At 40.7% G+C, this 22,869-nt stretch overlaps 3 protein-coding genes across 5 annotated transcripts in view; 2 read left to right on the top strand and 1 right to left on the bottom strand.

The window, feature by feature from the left end:
• Positions 1-10,656: 10,656 nt before the first annotated feature.
• Positions 10,657-19,595, bottom strand: CWC15 (CWC15 spliceosome associated protein homolog). 3 transcript variants are annotated; one of them, XM_005215765.5, is made up of 7 exons: positions 19,505-19,595; positions 18,076-18,214; positions 17,358-17,470; positions 16,671-16,759; positions 15,149-15,262; positions 12,149-12,267; positions 10,657-11,117 (listed from the first exon to the last, which is right to left on the bottom strand). In XM_005215765.5, exons 2-7 carry the CDS (start codon positions 18,204-18,206, stop codon positions 10,988-10,990), a joined length of 696 nt encoding a protein of 231 aa, XP_005215822.1. In that variant the 5' UTR covers positions 18,207-18,214; positions 19,505-19,595; the 3' UTR covers positions 10,657-10,987.
• Positions 19,596-21,684: 2,089 nt separating this feature from the next.
• LOC107133150 (lysine-specific demethylase 4D) overlaps positions 21,685-22,869 on the top strand; it is a 29,112-nt gene continuing 27,927 nt past the window's right edge. Inside the window, exon 1 of the mRNA XM_015474601.3 lies at positions 21,685-21,770. The gene's annotated coding sequence lies outside the window, so the exon portion shown is untranslated. The remainder of the gene's footprint in view (positions 21,771-22,869) is intronic.
• Positions 21,691-22,869, top strand: part of LOC524768 (lysine-specific demethylase 4D) — a 38,092-nt gene continuing 36,913 nt past the window's right edge. The window contains exon 1 of the mRNA XM_024975626.2: positions 21,691-21,770. The gene's annotated coding sequence lies outside the window, so the exon portion shown is untranslated. The remainder of the gene's footprint in view (positions 21,771-22,869) is intronic.

Below are 22,869 nucleotides of genomic sequence, written 5' to 3'. Positions count from 1 at the left end.
ACACCTTTGAATCTCCAAATTTAGAACAGCGTCTTACATACAGTAGGTGCTCAGTTTTAAGCAGTTTTTAGACATACTCTCTAAAAGCACTGCCTCACTATTTATTATAAGCAAAACATATTCTAGCTCTATTTCCCGCATATCTTTTTTTGTTTCTCTTCCACTTCAAAACCACAAACATCCCTCCTCCCACCTCCTCCCTCTCCCAGCCTTCCTTGAGTGATCTTCCAGCTTTCCTGCCGGGCCCTGGTGCTCTAGGGCTTCTGACAGCCTATTAAATAGTTCTGTTCTGTCCTCACATGTTTTATGAGATTTTTCCCAATGACCCAGCTCAGGAGATAATGGAAGGACAGATGTGGTTCTTCAGGGGCTGACAGATGGGCCTGCAGCCTTTGGTGATTTTCAAGTGGAAGAACACTGAAACTCAAGAGGAGTTTGACTTTTTTTTCTCCCCTCTGATTTCGACGGCCTCAAACAAGTCCGCCTTCTGCAGCCTGACCAGCGTCCTGAGGGGCAGCATCAGTTCCAGCGGACTCTGGGCTGGAGCCCCCTTGTAGCTACTGACAGGACAGCCAGGATGAACCCAGTTCCTTCCTTCCTCACACCCAGTTCATCGCTCCTCTTCCTTGAGTCTTGGTCAATAAAAGGGCAGTAAAATGTATCAACTCTGAGTGTCACTTTCCTCTTGAGACTCTGGAGCTTGGCTTTTCTGTCTACTTTTAAGGGCAAGTACATTGTCTTTGGCAACTTTGTGAGAGTGTTCCCCCTAAACTGAAACTTCTCTTCCTCCAAAAAGAGAGAAGAAATCAAGGAAAGGAAGGAGGGAGAGAGAACTAATATTTAGCGAACATTTAGGCTTTTTACATGTATGTCATTTAAATGCCACAGAAATTAATGAAGAAGTGGCAGCACTGCCCAAAGCCATGATGTTGGCAAAAGGCAGGGTGCTGGGTTGGATATGTCTGTTGAATGTGAGATTCTGATTGACTGCTCAGCAGATGACTGGAAACAAAGAACAGAAGCTTGGGAAATAGATGTAGATGAGGGGAAGTAGAAATACATAAGCCAGAGATGGAGTTGTGGGGATCAGCCACATAAAGCCGTACTGTGGCTTCCTAAAAGAGTGTAACCCAGTGGAGCAACTCTGTTCTTTCTGTACCCAGCTCCACACCACCATGATCCATCAGCTGCAGAACTCTCAAAACTCAGGGGACTGTGCCTTAGCTATTCTGTGTGAGTCTTCCTCAGAATGTTAAGGGTGGAGGAGGCTGCTAAAGGCAATAGGCAGGAGAGGCTTAAATAGAGGTGACTATGGAATGGAAGGAAGGATGAGCGGTCAACCCTCTGGGAGGCCATACAAGAAGCATCCAAGTAGGGCATTCTCAAAAATGCAGGCAGCCAGGGGACAATAAGGCAGCTTCAGTCAGGGTCTGATGCCCATACTCCCATTATCCTGCCCTGTGTGGACTCATCATAACTTTGGAGCAACTGCCCAAATGTCTTCAGTAGAGCCCTGCTCAACTTCCCTGAATTTATTACAGCATTGTTCATAGAGGGAGCAGTTGATGCCGTCATAACAGCATGCCCCCTCCTGGACCATGGAGCAGCAATTGGGATATTATTGTTGTTGTTTAGTCTCTCAGCTGTGACTGATTCTTGTGACCCCTTGGACTGCAGCCCGCCAGGCTCTTCTGTCCATGGGATTTCCCAGGCACGAATACTGGAGTGGGTTGCCATTTCCTTCTTCAGGGGATCTTCCCGACCCAGGGATGGAACCTGAGTCTACTGCTTGGTAGGTGTGTTCTTTACCACTGAGCCACCTGCGAAGCTTGTAGAAGCATCATGCACTAAGTTTGGAATTGGTTGGGGAAAAAAGATGTGTGTGTGTGTGTGTGTGTGTGTGTGTGTCTAAGAGAAAGTGTGTCTGTGGGTGTGTGTGCTTGACTTTAAAAGCATTTTATTATAGCTACTTTGAGCACAGACTAGCTTATGAACATCCACACTGATACCTACACCAAATGTTACTGACCAGTTTTCTTTGCCTCCTTAATCAGTAGAAAGTAATCAGAGACCAGACAGGACATTCAGGCAAGGCTTTACTGGGACCTCTGCTGCAGGAGGAGGGGAACAAGAACATCTGACAGGTTCCTTGTTATCTTGCTCCCTGAGGAGGGCTGAGTTGGTTCCTGATTTGGGATGAAGGTAGGGATGTGCCCACGGGTCAGACTGGAGAGGTGGCTTAAGGGGTCTGCCCGCCACTTTAGGTGGTGTGTATGCAGGGGGCATGCACAGTATCCTGCTTTTGCTCCCTACTCTTCTGAAGTGGCAGCTGGACTTTTTGGTCTCCTTATACCTTATTGTCCAGATTCACCCCAACTGTGCATGCACACAATTAGGTTTTGTCCCTTACAGTTTCTTTATATTTTGGTGCCTGAGGAGACATTTGTCCAGATTCAAGCATTGCAGCACTTCAACAGAGGGTCCCAGGTCCTAGCCTGTCACAAAGACAGTATTCAATGTAGAAAAAAATGATTGTTACATGTAACATACTGGAGACTTTAAATGCATAACATGAAGTTCCTCCTTTTTAGAGGAAAAAATCCAGTCTACCGAAGGGATAAGACAAAGGCACAAACGAACTTTTAAAAAAGACAGGATATGTGTATTGATATATGTGTGTTATCTGAACCAACGACATCTGTTTCTTAGCATAAAGAAGGCTGAGAGGAAAGGCAAAATTTGCTGACATCACTTCATTTTGACATCTAGTAATTTATTCAAGAGGTACCTTGGTTTAAAAACAGTGACCAGACGCATTTCTTTCCTTTCCTTTATAAGTAACCCAAAGGAGATTCAATAGATACTACATGTCTAAACCTGGAACTGAAATAAATTTAGTTCATTCAGTTTGAGTTTCTTCAACCTGCCCAAGAGGCTGGAAATAGAAATTAAATTGAATTATGGCTATTTATATATTTGTATGCCTGAGACTATTGCCTGAGAGTTATACTTGTTAAATATAGGGCAAGGATTATCTATGAGTAGACAGTATAGAATAAATAGATAAATAGGTAATTAACTATGTAACATTTAATATTAATATGATATTGGTGAAAAAGATAGTTTAGGTCAAGACAGAAACAAGATAATGCAATGTTTCCCAAACTAAGACAAAAATCGATATCTACTGGAGAGCTTTGAAAAGTATGGCTGCCTGGGAGTTAGCCCCTAAGATTTTGATTTAACTGGATTGGGCATGGCCTCATCAGTGGTGTTCAAAGGTCCCAGGTAGTTCTAATGTGCAGCCAAGGATGAGAATCATGAGGATACAGAAGGGAAGTTCAGAGAATAAAAAGACACCTTGAAAATCTAGGACATGATTTCCAAAATTAAGCAAAAAAATAAAATTGTCAGTGAAATAATTGAAACAGAAATAGTAGAAAATGACCTAGAAGGTATAAAAAAAAGACAGAGACCAAATTATGAGAAAAAATGAAGGACAGAAGTGTTGGTTTACCAAGGAGTTGGAATTCTGAACAAGATGAACAGAGGAAGTGGAGAAAACAGATTTTCAGAGGGATGAGAAATTTTCCTAGAGCTGTAGGCTGTGAATCGCCAAAGGACTCACTGAGAATCAAACATAATAAGTGGTGATGGACACACAACTAGATATATCACTGGGGGATTTTGGAACAGAAAAGAAAGACAGAATATCCCAAGAGACTGCAGAGATTCAAAACAAAACTCAAACTAGGACATATATAAAAGAACACAAAAATAATTGGCATCAGCATTTTCAAGAAGGCTGAAATTTAGAAGAAAATGGAACAAAGCATTTAAATTCTAAGAGAAGTTTGTTTCAAACCACACTTCTCAATACTTTGGCTACCTGATGAAAAAAACCGACTCATTGGAAAAGACCCAGATGCTGGGAAAGATTGAAGGCAGGAGAAGGGAGCAACAGAGGATAAGATGGTTGGATGGCATCACCAACTCAATGGACATGAGTTTAAGCAAACTCTGGGAGATAGTGAAGGACAGGGAAGCCTGACATGCTGCAGTCCATGGGGTCGCAAAGAATCGGATATAATTTAGTGACTGAACAGCAACAGGAAAACTATCAATTGAGGGTTTGTGTGTGTGTGTGACGGGGGGAGAGGGTGAGGTGGGTAGAATAAAGCTAGCTGTCTACATAAGGGACTCAAGATATGTTACCCCTCATTCATCCTTTCCTAGGAAGTTATTTCAGGATGTACTCCATGAAAAAAAAAAAGGGGGGCACAAATTAAGAAGGAAGTAGACATGGGACACTGAAAATAGGGGACTCTATCTGGGAAAGAATGAAAAGCTGACTCATGGTGGGACTACTACTCCATCTGGAAGACTCTGGGAAAGAGAGAGAGAATTTGACCGCTTATCTTATATAATGAAATATTTTGTTTAAATGAAGACAATAGAGAAGAAAAGAAAGTCACTATGAAACTCTAAGAAAACAAAAATGCTAAGTAAGAAAATTCAATACTGGCATTTTAAGTTCTTTGAGCTATCAAATCTTTTAAAGTAATTAATTCAGCTTTTTACAAAATATTTCCTGCTTTCAATGTCATTCATAGAAAGTCCATCTCAACTCAAACACATATTTTAGCCATATTTTTCACCCGTACATTTATTTAGTTTTTTCCTTTAAGTCTTTAAACTGCATGAAATTTATCCTGGAGGACTGTGAAGCAGCTATTAGGGGAACAGCTCTGTGCTGGCCCCCAGGACAGCACACGTCTTCCCTCCATTAAGATGCCTGCTACTGCTAAGTCACTTCAGTCATGTCCGACTCTGTGCGACCCCATAGACGGCAGCCCACCAGGCTCCACCATCCCTGGGATTCTCCAGGCAAGAACACTGGAGTGGGTTGCATTTCCTTCTCCAATTCGTGAAAGTGAAGTCGCTCAGTTGTGTCCAACTCTTAAAGACCCCATGGACTGCAGCCTACTAGGCTCCTCCGCCCATGGGATTGTCCAGGCAAGAGTACTGGAGTGGGGTGCCATTGCCTTCTCCGGCCTGAGTTGCTACAGGGTTATTTATCACCTGATTCTCTGTCTTTTAAGGGGTGCTTCCCAGTTCTGATGAGGCCAGAGGCTTTCTGCCTCACCTCCCTAGAGCACAGCTGGAAGCTCTGGAACAAAATGTGACTGACGTTGGCCTCTCTGCACCAGGCTGTCTGGCTTTAGTGCTGCCATCACCTGGTCCCTTTTGTTTCAGGGTTTCCCTGCACAAGGGGCCCAGAGGGCTTGCACCCTTGGCTACTTCCTTCCCCTGTGAAAGTACTAAACTCTCAATCTAAAAAGGGCTTCTTTCTCTACTGGCTGAATGTATCTGTCTTCCTCTGGCCTTGTGTTTGACACTAGTGTGTATTTTCTACCTAATTTATTCATTAACTCTACTGACACCGTTTACTGAATAGTTCATTCTTTCTTCATTGATTTTTTTTTGAAATATAGTTGATTTACAATGTTGTGTTAGTTTCAGGTATATAGCAAAGTGATTCAGTTATATTAATACATATACATATATCTGTTATTTTTCAAATTCTTATCTATTACAGGTTATTGAATATGGCTCCCTGTGCTATACAGCAGGTCTTTGTTGGTTATCTATTTTATATATTGTAGTGTGTATATGTTAATCCCAAACTCCTAATTTATCCCTCCCCTACTCTTTCCCCTTTAGTAATCCTAAACTTTTCTATATCTGTGAGTCTTTCTGTTTTGTAAATAAGTTCATTTGTATTTTTTTTTTTAGATTCCACATATGTGATATCATGTTATATGATATTTTATTTCTCTGAATTATTTCACTTAGTACTGATGATCTCTACGTCCGTCCATATTGCTGCAAATGACTCCACTGATTTTCTTGTTAAAATTTTTTTTATCTACAAAATTATTTTAGGTACCTCATTTGTGTTTGGGCTTTTTATTATGTTCAATTTTTTTCCATCTCTCTATTCTGTTGCCAGCACCACACTAATTTTCGTAAATTTCCAATACATTAAAAAAAAATTTATCTATTTTTAATTAATTGATGATTGCTTTACAATATTGGTTTGATTTCTGTCGTACATCAACATGAATTAGCCGTAAGTGTACATATGTCCCCTCCCTCTTGAATCTTCCTCCCAACTCCCACCCATCCCCACCCCTCTAGGTTATCACAGGGCCCCAGTTTGAGTTCCCCGAGTCATACAGCAAATCCCCATTGGCTGTGTGTTTACATATGTTAGTGTATGTGCCTCCATGCTGCTCTCTCCGTTCATCTCTCCCTCTCCCTTTTCTCCCCCACCCGTGTCTATAAGTCTCTTCTCTGTCTACACCTCCGTTGCTGCTCTGCAAACATGTTCATCAGTACCATCCTTCTAGATCCCACATATATGCATTAACATATGGTATTTGTTTTTCTCTTTCTGACTTACTTCACTCTGTATTATAGGCTCTAGCTTCATCCACCTCATTAGAACTGACTCAAATGTGTTCCTTTTTATGACTGAGTAGTATTTCATTGTGTGTATGTACCACAGCTTCTTTATCCATTCCTCTGTTGATGGACCTCTAGGTTGCTTCCATGTCCTAGTTATTGTAAATAGTGCTGCAATGAACATTGGGGTACATGTGTCTTTTTCTGTTTTGGTTTCTTTGTACATTTTTTTTTTTCTTATTAGTGGGGAAAATCCCTCTCACTATATTTCTTTGCCAGGTTTTTTCCTGGCTATTCTTACAAACTTATTTTAACAGAAAAATGTTAAGAATTTAGTCAAAATATAAATTAAAAATATCCCAACCTCCTGAAATTTCATAAAATTTTTAAGGGTTGGAGAACTTGTATCTTCCATTATTGAATCATCCCATCCAGGAATATATATTTTGCTACATTTATTGTATTTTATTAATGCCCTGCAGTGGAATATACCCACATTTCCTATTAGGTTTATGACTATATGTTTTACATTTTCTGTAGCTATCTTGACAGAGATGATTTTCCATCATTTTCCTCATTGTTTGTCGAAGGCTTTAAACAGTAAAGTGGCAAGGGAGCAGCTCTTCCGGGGCTGGAGGGAGGCAGGGAGCCCGGTCTGTAGGGCCCACCACCCAGGGCTCGCACGTCGATGCTCTGTGAGCTTTGCCACTTCTGTTATCTCAGTTTTTCCCTCATCCACAGCTTTTTCTTCCACTGGGGCTTGTTTGAAGTCAAGGCTTCCAGAGAGTGACTCAACGCCCAGTGCTGATTTAACCTACACTCTGGAAATAGGCCTCTGAGGCCAAGAGTTAGACTTTCAAGGAGGTGTGAGCCTTGAGGAAATTTCAGGAAGACATGAGAACCCTTCCCTGTGACAAAGTCAGAAGGTTGTAACTGATTCACTTTGCTATACACCTGAAACTAACACAACTTTGTAAATCATGTATATTTCAATTCCAAAAAATAAAAAAGATAAACCTTTATTTCACTTGAGTTTCTATTACTTTATTAAAAAAAAAATTTATTTATTTGGCTATCCTGGGTCTTAGTTGCAGCATGTAGGCTCTAGTTCCTTGACCAGGGATTGAACCTGGACCCCTTGCTTTGGGAGCACATAGTGTTACAACTGGACCACCAGGGAAGTCCCTAGTGGGTTTTTAACCCTAGTAACCAAGCAAAACCAATCAATCCCTGTTGAGGCCATACTTATAACCCAAGGTAAACTCTGAAGGGTAGAGAGGGTGCTCAGTTACATCCGACACTTTGTGACCCCATGGACTGTAGCCTGACAGGCTCCTCTGTCCATGGGATTATTCCTGCAGGAATACTGGAGTAGGTTGCCATTTCCTTCTCTGGAGGATCTTGTTGACCCAGAGACCAAACCCACATCTTCTGAGTCTCCTGCACTAGCAGGTGGATTCTTTACCACAGTGCTGCTGCTGCTGCTGCTAAGTCGAGTCAGTCGTGTCCGACTCTGTGTGACCCCATAGACGGCAGCCCACCAGGCTCCCCCGTCCCTGGGATTCTCCAGGCAAGAACACTGGAGTGGGTTGCCATTTCCTTCTTCAGTGCATGAAAGGAAAAGTGAAAGTGAAGTCGTGCAGTTGTGTCCGACTCTTCATGACCCCATGGACTGCAGCCTACCAGGCTCCTCCGTCCATGGTATTTTCCAGGCGAGAGCACTGGAGTGGGTTGCCATTGCTTTCTCCACTGAAGGAATTGGGAACCTCTTAATTCAAAACTGTAGGAGAAGGAAATGGCAACCCATTCCAGTATTCTTGCCTGGAGAATCCCATGGACAAACGAGCCTGGTGGGCTACAGTACATGGGGTCGCATCGGACACAAATGAGTGACTAACACATACACACACACACACACACACACACATTTTTATGATAGAACAAACAACAGGCATTCAAACTTTTCGGCAGCCCATGCTACATGCTAGAAGAGGCAGGTAGAAAGAAAACATGGGTGAAATCCCTACTATATATCTGCCAGGTACTCAACCTTAAATTGATTCCCATCAAATCGCCTTACTCATCACCCTGGTTACTGCTTTTTCATAGGTGAGAAATGTCAGAAGGGCTATTTCACACGAAGAGTAAGTCAAGTGTAGCAGTTAAGAGGTGGTGGTGGTAGTTTAGTTGCTAAGTTGTGTCCAACTCTTGCATCCCCATGGACTGTAGCCTGCCAGGCTCCTCTGTCCATGGGATTCTCCAGGCAAGAGCACAAGAGTGGGTTGCCATTTCCTTCTCCAAGCAGTAAAGAGGATGGGCTGCAAATAGACACTGCAAGGTTTGAATCTTGGCTTTATTCTCTTAAAGATTTATGACTTGGTTTGTTTTTAAATTTCTCTTATAAACTTCAATTTCCTTGTTTATAAAACCCAGAAAATAATGACACCTGCCTTACAGGGAGCAGTGTTGATTACATGCATGTAGCACATTTGCCAATATTAGCTAGTTCACTTTAGTGGAACCCGAGGTGACAGAGCTGGGCTTCACATTCAGGTCCATCTTGCTTCCAAGTCCCGGCTCTTGGCAGGATTAGACGGTTTCCTCAGCCACACCTATGCAAGATGTGTTGCAAGAACGTTAGGCATTTTTGCTAGGAAGGCTGATACTGCCTTTATAAATCTGAGAGCTGAAACTACCATTTATGTGTGCCCTTGATCTATGACCAGTTACATAATGTCTCACATTGGAAAATATTGGGAAAATGGATAAAGAAATCATTGAAATTAGTTTTACTTTGATTCTTCCTGAATCTATTGGGCTCCAATAGGTTACCTGAAGTAACTGGATCTCAGAATAAGGGTGTATGCACCTAGATTGGGCCCTTGGGTATGAGTTATAAGCCCTTTATATATTAAAAAGTTTTATTATGATTAATTGCTACTTCTTTTCCTCAAGACTTTACCCATTACCCCAAGAACTAGTTTTGGAAATCTAAATAATGCTTCTCACCTCTGTAAGCACATTTTCACGTAGTTTTAGCACTCAAATGTGTCCCACCACGTATTATTACTGATCCAATCACTCACAGCCTGAATTTCCTTAGCTTTGAATAACCCAGTATTTCCTTCCTATATAAACATTGCTATGAAGAAAATTGAAAATGAATGTGAAGGCATTTTAGAAATTCAAAGTTGGAGATAAAAACATTTCAGTATTATGAGAGGCTTTTAAAAAACACTAGTCAAGGGGCTTCCCTGGTGGTTCAGTGGTTAAGACGCCATGTTCCCAATGCAGGGGGCCCAGGTTTGATCTCCAGTCAGGGAACTAGATCCCACAACTAGGACCCAGCACAGCCAAATTAAAAAAAACAAACAAAAAACACTTGTCAAAGTATTCAAACATCAATGTAAATTGCTCAGTTGGGAAAAACCCAAAAACACAGGGCATAAACTTGGTCTAGACCTGGGCTGTAATTCCAGTTCTCCTCTGGACTCAGGTTAACCTGTGTCCAAGCTTCCACTGAGGATCCTAGAGAAGGGAGTTTAAATAAATGCCAGTGATAAATAAGTTATTTTTGCTTTAAAGGTTTTACCTCTAACCCTACCAAGCTCAACATCATTTACAATAGAGAAATCCTATGAATGGGTCTCTATCTGTAAAGATTCAATTTCCAGTCTTACATTTTCTATCAAAATGATAACCTTAAAAATCCTAGCCAAGGTTTAGGAAAACTTCATTTCCCAGCTGTGTAAACACTCCCACTTCCTGTATCCATATCCTCGTATTTCCAAAAGTTTTATTCCATATATTGTTTGATGTTAAACTCTCCCAGGCTTTGCATCTAGTGAGTATCAGTGTGCAAACTCGCTCTCCCTCAAGAGAAACATGGCAGCTGCGAATCCACAACACAGGTGAATGCCACATGCTTCCTGGGCACACTTAAGAAGCTCTTTCTTACCTGGGGCTGAGAGAAAAGGGGCAATCCCAAAGTGAGAGGGGCCCCATGCTCCCTCACACACGCACTCAGGGTGCTTTCCGCTTGACAACACTCCTCTGTACCAACACAGTGGTCCAAAATGGAATCCCTTTAATCTTTCATCACACTTTTCAAAAGATAGGAGATATCATGAATTAACTGACTTGAGGTATGGGGAGAAAAAGTTTACAAAGAAATACCACACACAGAAGAAAATATGCAATGTTTTACTAGCTGCATACATTTCAACAAACAAGTTGGGGACACAGATTTGGCTATTTGGATTATTAAAAATATTTATTACAAGGTTTCTTTTCCTATATTTAAGAGAAAACACATGACTGGAAATATTGAGATGGAAACTGGGTTAAACCAATTCCCAAGTCCTTATCAAGTAATTAATCAATAAAGGAAAAGATACTTTGGAACTAAAAATTAGGGAAGCCTATACACAATTTAGATAGGGGTGGGAGAGAAAAATAAATCAAAATGAAGTCAGATCGTTTACATTTTATAGCCTTCAATTCAGCACATAAAACTGTACTATTTAATGTATTTCTCCATGAACTTTTTGTGAAATTCAGATCGAAGCGTATCATTTACAAATCTTTTGTCTTTCTTCTGATCATCTACACCTTTTGCACAGTTCTTGAAAACAACGTCATCATCCCACCTGAAAGAAAAAAATAGAACAATACCTGTATCAAGAGCTAAAAACATTATGTGAACTGCAAAGCTTCCTCATGCTCAACATGCACATCATTTGATGCTGCAATTATACCCAAAAGAATAAGTAATTTTTAAGAGGCGGTTGGCTTGCTTTTTTAACAGGAAGAGTAATCCCTATTTTAGAATACACACAACATTCTTATTCTTCCAGTATAAGAAACTTTGAGTTAAAAAAGCAGAAGTTGCATAAATATTTAATGTTTTCAGGTCTAAAACAAAGACGCAGCAACCTGGCATTACCCTGATTAGTATGAACAGGTCTCAAGGATAACTGGGCAAGTCACTATAGTTAGATTATGTGGTTTTAAGGATTTTATATATACTCTGTAACCATTTAACAATGTAGGGACAAAAGAAGAAATTATTAGGGTATAATAATTAAGGCTCATATGTTGGCCCACATCTACATTAACCATAAGGAAAGAGCAGCTGAAGAGCTTAGGGCAGAACTCTAGTTAAGATTCTCTTGGTTGGCTTTCATAATGTATAAACTTAAAGAAAAAAAAAACAAACAGGCAGCCCGGGATGGGCTTAAACACATATTTTAGAGAAAATAAAGACTATTATTTCAAAATATCATCTAGCATATACAACACAAACTCATACATGCAATATATGAGTTCTCATAAGTATGTATCAAATGAAAGGCTACACAATGTGTGTGAGTGTGGATGTACGCACGTCAGAGGAAACTGCACATGGAAAATCAGCAAAGAACATGGGCATCTTTGAAAAGTGTTTTAAGTCATCACTGGTGCAGTGCAGAGAAATGTGAAAAGCTGAGCAGAGCTAGGTCAAACATGATCTGCATATTAAGAGATGTTTCAACCTCCAAACATTTCTGTCTGTACCAAACAAGGTAGAACCACCATATAGTTTAATACAACCAGAAAACTACACATACAACTTGTATTTATATATAATCTGTACTGTATACATATATATAAAATCCCAAACTTATTTACTGTACAATACCTTCTTTTAACTTTGAAGTTGGCCTGAGGCTGGGATGGGCCAGTGAGATTAAGAAGAGGGTTTCCACTCAGAATGTTTTCCATACGAATCCTTTCTTCTTCAGCCTTTTGTTCTTGTTCCTATCAATAATATGGGAAGATTTATAAGGAAAAGATTCATTTACTTATATTAACTCTAGCGTCAATCTTATTATCATAACTCATATTTTAAAAGACTGTTAGGATTTTTAGAGGGAGATGGAATACGCATCAAGATAGCATTGCTTTTGTTTTTAAAGATATACCAAAAAAGTCCTACTGAAATAATTTGGGACTTTCATTATAAATATTTCATGTTTGTTATCACTCATTAGTTTCTTTCTGACTCTGAAATTCTTGGGTTGCATATTTATTTAAACATATTTTTTCTTGAATTACATACAAAATTACATAATTGCTTAGAGAGTATATCACTAAACATTCTAATCATTTAAGAACATGTTTAAACATCAAAAAGACACATTAGGCAAAGCAATTTATCTCAATTTCTAAAGAAGGGTTAATACAGCAGATTATAAATAATCTTTTGACTCAATAACAATGTAAACTAGCATCTCTAGGACTGGTGACAAGTTATTATTAACCAAGAGCAGTTTCCTATTATTTCCTTTAGAGTTACTGGTTGACTGCCACACATAGCACTGGGGAAAAAAGGTGCCGACTCTTTCCAGACTCAAGTACCAGGTGCATGGTTTCATGACCACAGGTATACAGGATGGACAGCCTGTGGTTTACTCAAATCCAACTGTCTTGTTTTGTAAATAAATTTTACTGGAACAGTCTCATTCATTTATTTATGTTTCCTATGGCTGCTTATCCTACAATCAGCTGAGTTGAAAAGTTGCGACAGAGGCTATGTGGTCTGCAAGCCTAATATAGTTATTATCTAGTCTCTTGCCTGGAAAATCCCATGGACGGAGGAGCCTGGTAGGCTGCAGTTCATGGGGTCACTAAGGGTCGGATACGACTGAGCGACTTCACCTTCACTTTTCACTTTCATGCATCGGAGGAGGAAATGGCAACCCACTCCAGTGTTCTTGCCTAGAGAATCCCAGGGACGGGGGAGCCTGGTGGGCTGCCGTCTATGGGGTCGCACAGAGTCGGACATGTAAGCGGTAGCAGCAGCAGTCCTTTATAGGAAGTTTCCCAGCCCCTAACATAGGCTGACTGGTTTGAAAATGTTTTCAAACACCTCAGCCACTAGAGGTGCCACTAGAAAGCGAGACAAGGAAATAGGTACAAAACTGTCATTCTGACTCTAAAAAACACCAACACATGTTTCTACAAAGAAATCAGATGGATCTTGCAAAATTGCCAAGAATTTCTGTCTGATATGTTTATGCTCCAAATGCATTTAATTGTCTCTTTCTATATCCACAGCTGTTAGGAAGGCCAAAAGAATTTGGAATAGAATAACTGCCCTCTTGTGGTGCGCAGATGTAAGAATGGTCTGATAGTTCTCCTGGAGTTTTGCTATCCTATACCAAATTTTGACACGAATTGTATCTTTAATGTTTTTATTCTTCCAATCTGAATTCTAGCTGTCTTCAAAGCCTATCCCCAATTCTACCTCTTTCCTCAATTCTTCCCTGGCCCTTCTGACCCACATGAATTCTACCTCCCTAGGTTCCAAGCATTAACCTACATCAGTCTTTTTCCTTTTTTTAAACAGAACAATTCTTGGTTCAAATAAAATCTTACACAGAAGCCCACTTAATAAAAAAAAAAATGTGCTCTATTCTGGTTCAAAGTGGAGGCACATAGATCTACTTGAGGGTCTCAGAGTGTGCGAAATTCAACATGTTCAAAATATAACTCATCATTTCTTTTCTCTCCACTGAAACATGCCCATCCTTCTGTGTTCCCTGAATTAGTGCATGGCACTCACACAGACCCAGGAACTGTCATAGCTAATTGGTCACTCTTCTTTGGTCAATTTTATCTCCCTGATAGTTAATGTCTCTCAAATTCAACTCCTAGCATGCAAGAATCTCGGAATAGGATATGAGGATTATTGATACAGCCCTCTAATGAGTTCTTTCTTGCATCCTCCACACTTTGGCCAGAGTAATCTTTCTAAAGATTTGTTACTACTATGGGTAATACTACTATTGTTACTACTATGGGTAATTATGCAATAAAGGTACATACCATGGATCCTATTTAATTATCTGTTTTTGAGTTAGACATTCTTTCCTTCCAAATGGAGTGGGGACTCAGAAAAGCTAGGTTACATAAAATTTATTGACAGATAGCCTCAGCAAGTACCTGGAAAGAAGGCTGGGGCAGAAGACAAGGACAGAGGTAAAGATGGCTTCATTATATCTGTGGGTTCTTCCTAGGTTAATGACTACATCTAGTCATCTTTGATTCTTCTGACACTTAACAGACATTGACTAAATAAATAACTCATTTATTTTTCACAAATAAATGAGTGAAGAATAATTTAATGATTAGGCCTAAAGCATGTCTGAACCATTTCAAAAGAATTTTTAACAGAACTAGGAGACTTAGGGGAGAAGGTGATGGCACCCCACTCCAGTACTCTTGCCTGGAAAATCCCATGGACGGAGGAGCCTGGTAGGCTTCAGTCCATGGGGTCCGCGAGGAGTCGTACATGACTGAGCAACTTCACTTTCACTTTTCACCTTCATGCATTGGAGAGGAAATGGCAACCTACTCCAGTGTTCTTGCCTGGAGAATCCCAGGGACGGGGGAGCCTGGTGGGCTGCTGTCTCTGGGGTCGCACAGAGTCGGACACGACTGAAGTGACTTAGCAGCAGCAGCAGGAGACTTAGGATGTCACTGAATTTACCAGATTTATAGACCTACAGGTGCTGTAATATCTAGACCTGGCAAGGATGATTTCTAATATAAGGTGCTACTACTTAAATTAAAAAACATTTCTGCTATAGTTTATGTAGTAAAGAAGATGCAAAAACATTTAATATGTTGGTTTTACCTTCCTGGCCTGCTCTTCAGCTCTTTCTTTTTTAATTTTTTCCAGCTCGGCAAGAAGAGCTGCAGTATCGTCATCATCACTCTCCTCTTCAAAATCTTCATCTTCATCTTCCTCCTAAAAAAGAATGGTGATGGCCCAGGAGGTTAGACATAAGGCATAAGTCATATGTTTTCCATAAAAATGGCACTTATCCAATCTTTGGAGCAGGAATTTTCCCTGGGAAAGATAAATGTAGCTAAATACAATTAGAATCAGCAACCAAACAAAAAGTAAAATAAAACCTCACAAGTAGCTTGTGACTACTTACTAAAATGTATTTTTAAATATATTTTAAACATTATAGCAGCAAATAGTATCTTTCAAATTTACATGAACAAGAATTTACATACGAAAATATTTGTAAAACTAGAAAAAGAACACTTTTTACTGACACACACTAACTACATACTTTGAGGATCAAAATAGTCTTATATTGCTCAAAACAACTAGGAAATCAGGATAATTTAAAGTACAAAAAAGGGTGTTAAATTCTCAGAGTAAAATAATTTCAAATGAATAACCATTAAATCTCACTTAAAACTGAGTTCCTTATATGAATTACTATGTTAATTTTTAATTTAGTCAATCAATTCTAGAATTACTAACATATAGTTCATTCTGAAGGAGATCATCCCTGGGATTTCTTTGGAAGGAATGATGCTAAAGCTGCAACTCCAGTACTTTGGCCACCTCATGCGAAGAGTTGACTCACTGGAAAAGACTGATGCTGGGAGGGATTGGGGGCAGGAAGAGAAGGGGACGACAGAGGATGAGATGGCTGGATGGCATCACTGACTCGATGGACGTGAGTCTGAGTGATCTCTGGGAGTTGGTGATGGACAGGGAGGCCTGGCGTGCTTCGATTCATGGGGTCGAAAAGAGTTGGACACAACTGAACGACTGATCTGATCTGATCAGTCACTTGCTAGCTTGCTATGCTGTGCTATGCTATGCTTAATTAGATGCTACCCTTGAAGACTTTTCCCTGTACATAGAAAACTGCAAACTTAGTGGGACCTAAATTTGAATGTTAATGAAAGTGCCAATCCTTAAAAGCCTTCCACTTAGATCACATGTCTCCCTAAACACAGAGGGAGCCATTATGCTCACTGAACATGTGGAAGGGGCATCACTGGTTGGGAATACGGAAAGGTCCCTACGTTCACTGGAGGGGATGCTATTGATGAAGAGCCCAGTCTGAAGAGGTAAAGCTAGCCAATTTCCATGGTTTAATACCAGGAATTATTTTTTAGGGAAGCACACCTTTTTGGCTCTCCAGAGATCAAACTTGAAATGTGATTAACAAGATAATGCCTTCTTTGTTTTAAAATAGACTATAAAGTTTAGCACTGAAGTCAGAGTTGTAACTGAATAACAGTACGTAAATACAAATTGCTTCTTAAAACTAAAAGAATAAAAAAAGTATTTCAGAAAAATGGTAAGTAAATTACTACATGGAGATAAGAGGAAGAAATAAACATACATCTGTTAGTGGATCATCTGCATCAAGGTTGGCAGCAGGAATCTGGTCCAGTCGAGGCTTCTTTGACACTGAAGAGGAGGTTGTATGTTCTGGGAGAAAACAAACATTAGTTAACTCACTGAATCAAATCCTGCATTTCCTGTAACATTTTAGGGACTTGGGGGCACAAAGAGCTTTTAGGTCTTAAACATGACAGTAAGGATTATAACAACAGTGGCAGGCAAATAAGTCCTTGACAAATATTTGCTGAATGAGTTAACAAAAGTATTGATTTTAGTATGGGAACTGTAGCCTCAGGAAATTTAGGATATAGTTTACACATGCTAGAAATAAAAATGGAAGAATTTCAAAGACAGAAACCATGGGGCCTTAAAAAGTCTGGCTGCTGTAAATAGTCAAAACCTCCTTAATCTGAATTGAAATAACAGTTGCTAAATATCCCCTAGCTCTTTCTAAAACAGAAACATAAAAAGATGAAATTGGTATCAATTTCATTATCATCTCTAATCCAATCCAATGTAATCTAATCCAATCAATCCAATCCAATCTTTAAAGAAACTGCTATAGCTTTCACCCCACATTTAAAAGCAAACAAACAAAAATGATAATCCATTCCTATTACCACATGAAAGAAAAACTACTGTCAACACAATGTTACGAGAGAGATGTCTAAGATAGTATTGGTACCTCGGGTTGGCCGATCTCTGTTTTTTTCTCTTGCAGCAGCTCTCTCTCTCTCCTCCAACTCTCTCCTGAAGTCACGGTTTCGAACCTCTTCAGGGGCATCCTGAGTGGTCTGTCTAAAGTAGAAACAAGACAAGGCAAAGTCACTTCTAAAAAACACACAGCTGTAGTAATGGAAGACAATTCAAGAAACGCAACTTCATCCTCAGTCCCTAAAGCAGAAAACTCCACTAGGGGAATCAACAAAATCATTATCCGAAGGTTACTAAGAGGCATCCTGTGATGTCAAAAACCTCAAACTAAATCAACAACCTTTAAGAACCTCAAACTAAATCAACATACTTTCCCATAGTAAGGCAGCAGGTTGATCAAAACGCCTTTACTTTTTGTTAGTATGCTAACTCAGGGCTTGTTACAGCAACACTTTTAATCTCATACTGATCAGTATTGATAGTGCTTGTTCCTCCTGAGAGAATATATTATTAGTCATTGTTCAATCAACATATAGAAATTCCTGGTTAACTGGAATTTCTGCTTAAGGAATATCTGGTAGCATCTTAAAATCATGAAGCATAATTTTGGGTGTCAGAAACACTACTACATTCTACTCCTATGAAAACAGATAACTTGAGTGATAATAACCCAAACACGCTATCTCATGACCACATCATTTAACAGATTTGGTCTTGTTTGTGAAACAAAAAATAAAAGGCTTCATTACCTATATTTTATCTTTGTATGAGAGGGTAGGTCTCTGCTTGAATACTGCTTTGAGAGCTGGCTCAAATCACCCTCACCTTTTCCTCTTCCACCTCTTGCAGGTTCAAAAGTTGGCCGAGCTGCTGTTGTCATCTTTTATGCTTTGAAGAAAAACAGTGCCAAGTTATTTTCAATATGACAAACTCTCATTTTGAAAAGCATTAATCTATATCCATCCTTGTGAAATAATGTCCCTAGCTCATTCCCTCAAACATCAGTGACCCCTGGCAATCCACCAAGTTTAAGTTTCTGTCATCTGTGAAATGGGGATATTCCTCAAAAGGTTATTAAATCAGGAGACTTGACACATCAAAACCCTTGTAAAATACAGTACAGCCATGTCTGAGTTTTAAACATCTCCACTCAACCTCATGCCACCAGACTCCTTACTCTCATTTCATCTAAACCTCACACAGCAGAACAGGCTAACAACTACAAAAGCAGAGACATCTTAAAAAAAAAAAATCACCGACAAAGTTACTGAGTGTTCTAGGAAAAAAGTGTGTTAAACTTCAGTGACAGTTACATAGGCCTATATCTCCAACAATCTTTTGTTGATCAAATTTCCTCCAGCAGCAGCCAACATAATATAAATCAGATCTTTTCCAAGTTACAATTTAAGAAATGCTGGAAACACAAGAGCCCACCCTCAAAGGACGCTAATAACCAAAAATTAGGGACCCGTTTGTGGTTACTGAAACATCCTCAAGCGTCAGAAAAGCAAGTGTCGGGGAAACTGGGGGAAATGATATACTTCTCTAGATTTTCCGGGAAAAAAAAAAAAGGGAGAGCGATGTATCCAGAGAGACACAGAAACAGCGTTGCAGGCCGCTGGGGAGCACCGCCACCTCCCTCCAAAGATAGTCATCCCTGGGGCGGGGAATTCACCTCCGGGCTGTCACAAGGAACTCGCTGACTCTTCACCCCTATCCCAGGGGGCGAGGGGTGGCCCTCTGCAAAGATGCCTTGGCGCTGCGCTCTCGGCGGCCGGCCGGAGACCACGGACACGATCTTTAGGCGCGGAGCCCCACCACTAGTGCGCAGCTCCGCCTCCTCCGCCTTTACGGGCTCTCTGACTCCGCCCCCAGCTGCCCCTTCCGGCCCCACTGACAGCCGGCTCTCCCCACCGGCAGTCCCGGGCCTCCGCGGCCTAAACCGGGTTAGCTGACTCCGCCCCTAGCTGCCCTTTCCGGCACCGCCCACAGGCCGCTTTCCCCGTCCGGCCCCTCTGGGGCCTGCTCGGTCCGCACTGGATTCTCTGCCTCCGCCCCCAACTGCCCCTTTCCGGTCCCACCCACACTCGACTTTCCTCGTCTGAAACTCTGGCGCCTCCAGGGCCCACACCGGGTTCTCTGCCTCCGCCGCCAACTGCCCCTTACGGTCCAACCCACAGTGTGCTTTCCTCTTGCCGCTCACTTTGGCCGAACTCCGACGCCGCTACCCCCGGAGATCATACAGACGCCATCATGACTCTCCGCTCCCAGAAACCTCTGCACCCGCGGCCAAAAAAAGAGCCCAAGACCCGGAAGCAAACCCCAAGCTCTTCAGCCGCCCGCGGACACAAGGACCAATCAGTGGAGACCAAGATGGAAGTCGAAGTGACGACGCAAGGGGCGGGGCTGAAACAGCCCAGGGGGCGGGCGTTTGAAATCAGTGCTTTAGAGTAGACCCTGAACGTCGTTTTGTAGCTTCGGGAGCCAATTAATGTCTCTTCCGTCTTTTCCTTTTCCGACCCCCTCCCAGATTCCTTCATTCCGGTACTGCGTGAACGGAGAGCCCCGGGTAGCGGACACCAAGTCCCCGGCTAGCGAGAGAGCATAGAAAAGGATTACACCAAACTGTTTAAATCCAACGGCTCCTGCTTCCTTTCTCCTGAGCTAGACCCAACAAACCTAGAGAGTTGGGCTACGGAAAGTAGTATTTGCATTTAATTGGATATGAAGAAAGAACAAATATGTACGGGGGCAACCACGATCTTTATAAAGGTACCATTCCTGCAAAAATATTAGTCTTCACAACGAAGGTTGTATTCGTAATGTTCGTTAAAACTTTTACTTTTAAAAAAAGCCTAAGTTCTAGTGGGAGGGGAGGTGTCACTATTTATCGAGATTCATTTATATACTAACCGACATTGAACGTTTAGAACGGTGGCCCAACTGCCAGGAGCCCTAGACGCAGTTACTATTGTAAGATGGCTACTCATGAGTTAGGTGAAGTTTTCATAAGGTAACGAACAGGAAAATTAAAAAATCACCAATCGTCCTAACTCCTTCCCCCACCAAAAGCCCTCTGGGAGCATGGATTTTGTTTGCCTTTTTAGTTCAACTTGGTATCTAATCACATAATCCTTGGCCACAGTAGGTGCTCAGTAAATATTTGTTAAACAAATGAAAATTCAACTCCCCCGACCTTAGTTTCAAATGTAAAGAGCTCATAACATCGAACAGAAAAAAGCTTCCCCCACTCACGCCCCCAGAACTCTTTCTTTGAACTTTAAATGAAACAAAGCATTAGAAAAAGTCCCTTCCCTCATAAAATTCAAGTTGCTAATCTTGATTTTTCTTACCAAAGGTATTAATTACTCTCCTAACCTGCCACATCTCGGTAAAGGACACTACTACCATCAGGCTAGTTACTCAACCCGGAATCCCAGGGCTCCTGCTTAAATTCCTTTTCCTTCACTTTTCTCATCTCATTTACTTGCAAGTCTTCCCAATTCTACTTTCAGCATATACCCCCAATTTCATTCCACTGCCTTAGTCCAAGCCACCATCATTTTCTACCTGGAGTGTAATTGTCCCCTAATGATCTTCCTGCTCCCACTTTTCTCCTACAGTTAACTTTGCATATAAAAGTGAGAGTGATCTTTTAAAATCGTGAACCAGGTAATGTTACTGTTCTGCATAAAAATTCACTGCACTTAGAATGAAAATCAAATTTCTTAATGTGACCTGACCTGAGAGTTCTTAGGGTTTGGTTCCTACCTACCTCCCTGGCTTCACTTCTGATCATCGTCCTACAGCTCTAGCCGCAGGCAACACTGCGTGTCTGTTTCACAAAGTAGATTTCTTTGCACTAGCTTTTCTCTGTCGTATGTGCCTCAGTATTACCGTTCTTCAAGTTTCAACTCAAAGACGACCTCCTCAGGTTTCCCCTGACATCTACACCCCCATCCTGCCAGTACACAAATAGCATCACATCACCCTATGTTAACTAAACACTTCTGAATTTATTGTTTCATTGTTTATTTCCTTGTTTCTTGTCTGAGAGGCAGCATAGCAAAGTCATTAAGAGAAAGGAACCTAATAGCCAGCCTGTTTTGGTTCTGAAATCTAGATCTGCCCTTTCCTAACTAACTTCAGGCAAGATATTTACCCTTTCTGTGCCCTCAGTTTCCTCATGTATTAAATGGGAATAATTCTAGTTTCCACCTCATAATGTTATAAGAATTAAGTGAATTAATACTAGTGCTTAAAATTCTCAGCAAACAATATTTGCTAAACAAATGTTAATTATTATTATTAATAATATTTTTATTATTATTGTCTATCTTCCTGTATTAGAACATAAGTTCCAGGAAAGCAGAAACCTTGTCTCTCTTGTTCACTGGTGTATCCTCTGCATATAGAACAGTGCTTGGCATATAATAGGTTCTGAGTAAGTATCTGTTGAATGAATGAATGAAGTGGAGGAATGACATAAATGGCAAGGTGGTGACACAAATATAGAAAACACTCCTGGTTTTTTATTAATATATTCCAACTTATCAGCCCCAAGTCAGTCACCTGGATTCGTTTGTCTCCCATTCAACCACATAATCTTTTGGTCGCCAACCATGATTGTATAACCACCCCTGTAGTTTCATTAACACCAACTTAAATATAATTAGCCCACAAAATTAAAAGCTTTAGCCTAAATGGTCTGAAAGTATTAATAAGGAAAAGAAACTAAAAAGTTTGCTTAAATAATTTTAAAATATTAATGAAAAGCCAAAACTCTAAAATTTTTTTATTTAAATGACTTGAAAATATTAGATAAAGTAAGATTAATTTAAAAACTTAATTCGCCCATTCAGCTGGCAAAAAGCATACATAACCAAGAATCCTCATTTTAAACCCATTTACACAAAAACTTAGGTGAGCCCTTTATTCTACCCAGCAATCCTCTTACACTCTCCTAATTGCTTGTTTTCCCACTCTGCATTATTATAATTTGCAACATTCCCCTTTCTTCAAATCTACACACCTATTCCATCCTTCTTTCCTTCATTTTGTTTCCCAGGAATGGATAATCATCTGACTTCCCTGAGAAAATAGAAGCTCTTTTTCTCAGAGGACTCCTCATCTCTCCCCAGCAGATGTACTGAGCTGCTTTTGACTGTGTCCTTACATTGAGCTTTCCGTGTATTGGAAGAGGTGAACACGCTGTTGAAAGTGAAAGTGAAGTTGCTCAGTCGTGTCCGACTCTTTGCGACCCCATGGACTGTAGCCTGCCAGGCTCCTCTGTCCATGGGATTTTCCAGGCAATAGTCCTGGAGTGGATTGCCATTTCCTTCTCCAGGGGATCTTCCCAACCCAGGGTCTCCCACACTGTAGACAGATGCTTTTACTGTCTGAGCCACCAGGGAATTCACTGTTCGGGAACCCTAATCCTCTCCCTTGTGCTCTGGGTCCAGATCCCTGCAGCCTTCCCTAAAACAGTGCCTGGCACCAATAGGTGCACATAAATGTTTTCCAAATGAATGAATGAGTGAATC

Source organism: Bos taurus, chromosome 15, assembly GCF_002263795.3.
Source record: "Bos taurus isolate L1 Dominette 01449 registration number 42190680 breed Hereford chromosome 15, ARS-UCD2.0, whole genome shotgun sequence".
Taxonomy (NCBI): domain Eukaryota; kingdom Metazoa; phylum Chordata; class Mammalia; order Artiodactyla; family Bovidae; genus Bos; species Bos taurus.
The sequence above is the reverse complement of the archived record's forward strand: the minus strand, read 5'-3'. Positions and strand labels throughout refer to the sequence as shown.

Coding starts and splice junctions, on each gene's coding strand:
- CWC15 (XM_005215765.5), bottom strand. CDS start 18,206: ATGACAACAGCAGCTCGGCCAACTTTTGAACCTGCAAGAGGTGGAAGA. Junction 15,263..16,670: donor CAGATGATCCACTAACAGAT/GTATGTTTATTT, acceptor ATTCTTTTTTAG/GAGGAAGATGAAGATGAAGA. Junction 12,268..15,148: donor CTGAAGAGCAGGCCAGGAAG/GTAAAACCAACA, acceptor TATTATTGATAG/GAACAAGAACAAAAGGCTGA.